Source organism: Amblyomma americanum, chromosome 3, assembly GCF_052857255.1.
Source record: "Amblyomma americanum isolate KBUSLIRL-KWMA chromosome 3, ASM5285725v1, whole genome shotgun sequence".
Classification (NCBI taxonomy): domain Eukaryota; kingdom Metazoa; phylum Arthropoda; class Arachnida; order Ixodida; family Ixodidae; genus Amblyomma; species Amblyomma americanum.
The window spans coordinates 167,077,854-167,085,726 of NC_135499.1; the positions used below are offsets into that span (position 1 = coordinate 167,077,854).

The 7,873-nt window shown below is 46.2% G+C and overlaps 1 protein-coding gene across 1 annotated transcript in view; it reads left to right on the forward strand.

The window, feature by feature from the left end:
• Positions 1-3,879, forward strand: part of LOC144125364 (uncharacterized) — a 226,084-nt gene extending 222,205 nt beyond the window's left edge. The window contains exons 6-7 of the mRNA XM_077658677.1: positions 299-807; positions 2,039-3,879. Of these exons, the coding sequence (XP_077514803.1) occupies positions 299-587 (289 nt within the window). The 3' untranslated portion in view covers positions 588-807; positions 2,039-3,879. The remainder of the gene's footprint in view (positions 1-298; positions 808-2,038) is intronic.
• The last annotated feature ends 3,994 nt before the right edge of the window (positions 3,880-7,873 follow it).

The following is a 7,873-nucleotide window of genomic DNA, read 5'->3' on the forward strand; positions in this document are numbered from 1 at the left end:
TCGCTTCCATTATTGGCAGCTGTACACCTATACGCTGAGAATAATGAAAATGTCGCGAAATCAAAAACAGTAGTGGACAACGCGACGTGTGCTGGCGCTCTACATAAGCAACGGAGCGAAAGCGCCTAGCGTAGATTTGACTAAAATGTGTCAAGGCAGTCGCGAATGCCCTCGTGTGAATTAAAGTTGCGACACCCCACCGCAGAGACACGGTCGCGTTTTCAACGCGGACTCTTTTTTGGCCAGCATCCCGACGGGACAGCACTTACCGGGCCGCTCGCTTTCTCCCTGCGCGCAGCCCCGTGATGTGCGGCAGCATGATGGGCGGCGGCGGCGGCGGCGTGAGTCCCCTTCCGGTCCGGGACGCGTCCCAAGAGGCCCTGCTTGCCGAGATCAAGAGACTGCGCGAGCGGCTGGTCACGCTCGAGGCCGAGAACGCCACGATGAGCGTCAAGCTGAGCCAGCAGCAGTGGGAGGTCGAAAGCCGGCTCGCAGAGATCGAGCTGCAGATATGCGGCGCCGCCAGCCCCGAGAGCAGCGGCTGCTCCTCGGACGAGCAGGAGCGCAACCGCGAGTCCATCATCTGACGACGCCTTCCCGCGCCGCTGCTGCTCTCGACCACTTTGCTGCTCCTCGTCGCCGGAGACCGACGATGGCGCTGGTTCCACGGACGGTTCTCCTCCGCTGAGGTGACGGAGCGGCGGCCCGCCGTTTGTTCGCCGGCGTCGGTGCGGGTCATTTGGTGGCAGCGGGTGGCCTGGACTGAGTGCGCCGACTAGTCGCTGTTTGGGAGCGCCCGCTTCTACAGTGAGTGCGGGTTTCCGAGAGGCATTGAATATTGGTCGCTGGAAAGGGGCGGCAACTGTGGCCGCCGGATGTCTATTTTCAGTCTGTTGTATTTTACTTCTATCTACCGTAAAACTTGCCTAGCAGCTCCAGGTCTAAGGACTAGTGAAAAAAAAAAGAATTCTGAGGAGATGACTATATTGATCTCGATTTATGAAGCGACATCGACTTCAGTGCTCATCCAAGACCTCCGTTTGGGCTGAAATGCGAGTGCATCGATGTTTTAGAAAGCGGCTGTTTGAAGGTCGTAGATATCGCACCGTCGCCGTTTTTAATGTAACTCAATTTACTGCTTCCTCAGTCTATTGTTTTTGAGGGAGACTTGAGGAGGAATCGTTTCTTCTTAATACATCCGTATACACTTGCATTGTTTGCTTAAGGTTGTTTCTTAGCTTTGCTTCATTGTAGTATATGTGGAAGCTAAAGGTACAGAATATGTAAGCAGCAAGGAGCTACCGTAAATTTGCCTGTTTGTGTCGTGTCGCTGAGTGCATTTTGCTGCATGTAGATAGCTGGTTAGCTACAACGCTTATAAGATTACCGATTGCTGGTAAGGGACTCCTTTTTTTTTTTACCGTCTTTGGTACTGAGCTTATTCTTGCGAGTGGCAAGAAGTCAGGCTGCGGAACATTCAGGGTCAACTTTTTTGTTTGTTTCTGTAGATGCAAGTGCTGATACCACGAGAAATAGCGCTCGCGGGAATAAGCCTTCGCTCCCATACAACGTACGGCTCAATATTGAGAAAAACAAAAAGTGAACCATTTATCAAAGGAGCTTCTGATGCGCATTAAACTGCACGATGTCGAAAAATAAGTCATAGAATCCAAGCGTTTTATGCGGAAGTGCGCTCTAGTTCAACAAAAATTGCATGAAACGGGCCGGAGTTAAGTGAACTAAGAGTTCCTGCCTGCCAACCCAGTACACATTATGTTTCGGTGCTCACACTGGATAACAGCAAACTTCGCGTCCCGCAGCCAAACATGCTGTCCTGGATTTCTTCAACTGGGATAGTTGGAGCGACAGCCAGGAACTTTCGCTTTGTTCAGTGCGTGTGAACATTGCTTTGAAAACTGCCGCGGCCACCTTCTCTTCTGAGTCTTCATAAAAGATGCTGCCCATGGCAGTCATTAAGTTGCTCATTTCTCCTCACCGAAGGCAGCATTCTTGTTTCTTTTTTCTGCCTTCTTTTCAGAAACCTGTGCAGCAGAGTGAAACAGACTGCGCCCTCAAGCACAAATAAGAGCGTGCCACCTCCAACGGATGCCAGCCTGTCTCGCCCAAGATGTAAATAAAGTATTACAAGACCCTGCGAGGACACTACAGGCTTGTGTGCAGCTGCCCGGCATCGTTAAAGCTCCTCCGGATGTCACTGTGTGCGGGAATGCAAGACTACGAGAACACAAACACCCTCGCACACGTACTCGAACTCAAGACCGCAAGTGACTGTGCAGGAGCGCAGACTTACACAAACACAAAAAAGAAAGCATAGTTCTCTTTTTCCAGTCCGCTTTTTTTTTCTTTTTTTTGGTACTTCACTTTCACCTTTCTCCTTTGAATGAAGGAAAAACAGGGAAGGCGGCGCTGTTTTGATAATTCCTAACTCCTGTATTTTTGCTTGTTTGTTTGTTTTCCGACTCACTTCGACTCCACTATCGACCAATGGAAGACTGCGTCGACAAACTCAACCCACCAAAGGCCTCCGTGTATGCGTTGTGCTACCATGGAAGTGCTTGTGTTGTGTGCGCAAAGCGCACGTCAGCTGTGGTGTTGAATTCCTTCCGGGTCGCCCTTTTTCCTTCTTTGGATCCGCACGACTGTTACCGGTGCGGTTGACTGAGGCGAAACAGTAATAACGACAACCATGTGTACCCCTCACTCATGCTCGCGCTCGCCTGTTGCAGTGCGTCGATAAGTTTGAGAATTGTTTAAAACTTTGGTGAACATATTGTATAGGCTTGCACAAGAAAAAAAAAAGAATGTGATCGTGTTGGCAGAAAAAAAAATGTAGTTTAGATTTAGTTAAATATCTCTTCTGTGATTGTTGTTGCCAAAAACGTACAACAGTGAACATAGGTATTGTTCTAATGAAGGCTTGAGACACTGGTTGTGACAACGTCACTTGCTGCTGTGGATATGTGAAAATTCCCATAAGTGTCATACACGAGTCGAAAGCTCATTTCTTGTAGCGTGTCAGCAAAATACTACAAATTTGATTCCCAAAGCTCGAGAGGCCAAGAGCTTTTGACTGAGAGCTTAAGGGATTACATGTCACTTTTAAAAGATATTTGAATATGGCTCGGTAGGATCAATAGCTAGTAGTGGGCCTTTTACCGTAAGCCTTAGGCAGCAGTTTCATGACACAGGGTTCTTAGGAATTGTCTTAGCAACGTATGTAACGATACGCAGAGAATTACTCAAATTTCCTCCAAAAGCATTCTAGCTGGGAGCAGTGAATGAAGTTTTTAAAAAAGAAAATGGTTTCCCTTTATTTTTTCTTCTTTTCTGCAAACAGGTTCAATGAAATTTATTTTTTACACGTAAAACGAAACAAATCTCGCAAAAGGAACGAGTCTTCAATTTGTAAAAAAAATGTTTTTTTTCTCGAACGTCAGTAAAAGTAGGCAATGCCCAATAAATTAGAATGATATCCATTGAGCACAACAAATAATGCAGAAAAGATGTGAACTTGGATTTGTTTTTTTTTTCTTCTCATGAGTACCGTACAACTGGCCTATTTCCGAAAGGAAAATGATCATAAGAGAGAGCAGTTACACAGATGGGATATTCAGAAGAATAAATTCGGCACAATAATCCTGCCATTGCTAATTCAATCCGCAGACTTAGGAAGGGAAGCTATAAACCCACGTTTATAACATCCACAAAGTGCGAAAACAACTTCGCGATGCTCTTATATAAGATGAAGTTAGTTAACCCAAACCGCCATATCAGGGCGGACTCGCACTAGTCTACAGTTTACAACTACTATGTTTCGTTTGCATATTGTTGTTCAGGGGGCCAGCAGCGCTAGAAAAATGACGCAAGCAGAAGCAGAGAGAAGGGAGCCGCATATATTTCTCGGTGCATTATCTTTGTACGAAGCTAAAAAAAAAAAGGTTATGTATCCAAACGAGCGCCTACACTTTTTAATAGATCACGGTTTTGAAAGCACATATTTGCCGCGGATGCGCTGTCGGCGCATTCGCGGTGCTCAGTCACTCGGGCCTCGTTCGCCTTGTCCAGTGTCAAACTTAGCCCTTCGGGTCACCAACACAGTCGTCGGTAACACTCTTTTGCCGCCTTCTTTTCGTCTCTCTCAGGCACGATGTTCTCTTGACTCATCCTCAATACTGTCATGGACCAATCATCATCCCGGGTTCCTGCTTTTCGAGCTCATATGAAACACCCAACGCGTGGGACCCAGCTGCATGCAACTCTGAGGGCATTGGATGTATATTCTCTTCATGGTGGGGCAAACGAAGGAGAAAGCTTCCCCCGTTCACACAAGACTTGTATGCGTGTTCGAAAAAGCGTGTCCCGTAGCCACCAACTTACTCGCGGGCTCATCGCAAAAGAAGTTTTGCAATTAATTATCGCTGCACACCTGCGCCTTCTTTTTTTTCCGCCTTATCCCGTCGTGCCCACAGTTTCGAATTTTGAATTTCGATTGAGCGTAACATTTGATGTATGACCATTTGTCGCCCAACACGCTAATGAATTTTCGGTGTAACGGTAATGTCTGTGATCTAACGCCATGCGTAACGCAAACACACAACGACAGCATCTGGTTTCACTTGTTTGCTATCAAGGTTACAGGGCTCGCGTCTAAGTCGTTTTTATTACAAAATAAGGCGTATTAGATTTTTTTTTTACTAAAGTGAGCGAGGGTGTTTTGCTTAAAAGACGGGTTATGAACAGGATTAGAAGTATTATGCAGCTTAATTTTGTACCTCTCAAACTAGGCTGAACATATCGGATTTGTTACAGATACTCATTGAAGCCGACACCATACCCTCAGACAATAAGACCGGTAAGGAAAAACAAAAACTTCTATCTTATTTACAGTAGAGGCGTAAGCCTCTTCATTAGCAGTACTGAGCTTTACCATTAGAAACATTGAGCTTCGAGGTATTCATCAAGATAACCTTGCTTATGATTCAGGGATGTCTTGGTATCATTGAAAATAATCTGAAAGGTACAAATGCCTCTGCTTCAGGGTAATCAATTAGCAAGAAGTGTTTTTTTTTAATCTGTGATTACGTATGATTTCAACTGGAGCAAAAGAAAAGCGCATAGATGACGTCAGACCAGAACACACCTAAAATAGAGCACGAAAAGAGCCCTGTTTTGAATCATTCTGCCTTGGGGGAGATCACTATGGCGTAAAAGCTAGCAATTGCTGGATGGTTGGACATTGTGAAAATGAGTTACGGTGGCATGGCTGTATTTATGAACGTTTAGGAAAGCCTTCGTGGCAAACTTCCCCAACATCCTGATTTTGCAAACGAGTGTGAAAACAATACGATGGGCTATCCTCTTAAAGCGGCCAAAGTCGAATACTCAACGACTTCAGCGCTTACTGCTCAAACGTTGAAAAATAAATTAAATTTCCTTATCCCGTGCTCCGACATACGCCAATACGCTAACACATCCCAAAGAAGAAAAGAACTTTACCACCGAGCCCCGAAAGCATTTTAAGAAATTAACTTTCCTCAAAACTTTTTCTACTTCTTTCCATTTCGAACACGCACTGCACCCCATTGGAACCCTTTAGAATACTTCACCCCTTCTGCCTTACGCGCACGTTTTGCACACTTCAGGCCGACCCTGCGCAAGCTCACTTGAGAGGCAAAACCTTGCCGCACCCCATTGTTCACGTCTTATCCCAGGACAGACATAGAAGGAGAGAGAATCCAACGCTTTGTCTCTCTCTTTCCTTCTCTTTTTCTCTCCGCACACACCCCGCATTCGCGATGCGACCAGAGCAGAGTCGGCGCGGAACGAAGCCTGCATTGTGTGTTTCATGGTCCAAGTCCCTCATTCCGCAGCCCAAAGCCGAAGGCAAACTACTCGCCGAGTGAAAGTCCGATGCATTTCCAATTGAATCAAACCTTGGCGTGCTTCGAAAGGCCTCTCGCTGCGCCCGAGCAGCCCCCCTCTCGTTGTCGCCTGGAAATCGGCGAGGCAAGAGGGCGCACTAATGACGAGGACGACGTCCCGGAGAGCTCGTTTCCGAGGGCCCCACTGCTTTGGTTACGTCGTGGAGGGTGTTTTCGAAAGCGTAAGAACATTTGTAATTCATTGCTTTCCCCCTCGAGCGCTGCAATACACGCGTTAAGTGGCGGGTTCAAGCCAGCGAACTACGCTGGCCCGTTTGAACCCTCGCCGCACGCCCCCTCAGCTCCACTCGCCCCTTCCTCTTTTTTTATGGTAAACATATTTTTTACTTTCTTTTTCCTCTCAAGGCACTCCTTTTTTTTCTCCTTCCTCCCTCTTTTATCGGCCGCACACTGGCGGAGACACTGCTTGAAGGTTTTCAGATTCATCACTGTTAGCCCACCTGCAAGACCGAAGTTTCGTGTTGAGCCGTTCCTAATAAAAAAAAGGTTGATACAAAAGCCTCTGGAGCCTTTCTTACGCAGCTCGCCGGCTGGCCGCTTTGCATGACTCTCTCCTGGTTGTTCGTGTTGGGTGTGACCGTACAAGTTCAAGAGAAGCAGTTGACGTTTCGCAGACTACGCCATGTTTAATAGCAAGAATAAAAAGAAAACATACTTTCGGACCTCACAATGCTTGTAGCTTAATGCGTACTTCGTTTCTAATCCAACGCTCCCACAGCAAACTGTGTGTTAACGGCGCGCGGCAGTGAAGACTGCCCACGTGTCTTGTTGTCATTGCTAAGCCTTTCTTCGCCCCAAATGTTGCAGCTTTTTTTCTGTAAGCTCCAGACTTCCATTTTAGTACACGTGTGCATACTAGGGGGAAATCGGGAAGAACAAAAACTTAAATTTAAAAAACTGCAAGTGAAAAATGAAGACCTGGTTTTAGTGTTTTGAGGCCTGTATAAATAAGCAGACCAGTTTTCAGTTTCAAACTGATGAGATCAGTTTTGATTACGCGACCAATATTACAGCGCACTGTTTGAGCATAAACAATTTTCTAACATATCGCCATTAAGAGAGTCAATAAACGGGAACTGCAGCTGGCAGTATCAGCGCTATTTTCTTCCATCAAGTCACCAAAGGTGCGCGAAAGCGGCCCTATTCACCTGCCGCACGTAAAAGTGCCAGTAAGTTGCGTTGTTTGGGGGACCATACTTTTGCTGTGGGCATGTGTAAGCAAACTGTGTTCTCACACTAACAATTGTTCCAGCCTGTCCTATTGTTTCAATTAAAAACATAGCCACAACCAACAGCTCTGCTCTGGGCTGCTGGCACTAGCTGTTCTCATAGTCAACGGGCGGGTGGCGGCTAAAAGGAATAGCTGAATCTTTGCACTCTCGTCATTTTCTTGCTTTCTATCATGCGAACTCTCAGCCGATGAAGATATTTTCATGGTTTCTTCTCTTTCTTCGGCGGTACTTTTCTCTAGCAGTATTTCGTGCTGAGTTTGTGCATTTATCTTTCCATCTGCAGCATTGTACTTACTGTTTTCGAAAGTAAGCCAGCCCCAGTCGAAACGTCTTCTGCCAAAGAGATCGCGAAAGTATGTGATGCGTGCAATCATCCAGCCGTGTCTCTGAGTCATGCATAATTCAGTCGCACAATGCCATCCAGCCATGCGATGCATCGGCGAAAGCTAGGTTCGCTTCCTTGCTCTATTTATTTTGGCTTTGTTTTGGTAGTTTGATAACCATAGGTGTATCTGAGGAAACACCGCATTTCTTAAGCCGCGCTTGTCGCCGTACATAAGTATATGGGTATTCTCTAATAAAATTATAAGAAAAGTTAGTTTTATTACGTTCTTTAGGTGCCTCAACGCTGCTACTCTGATGTCGCCATCTTACGTATTTACCATTTACTCTTAAATC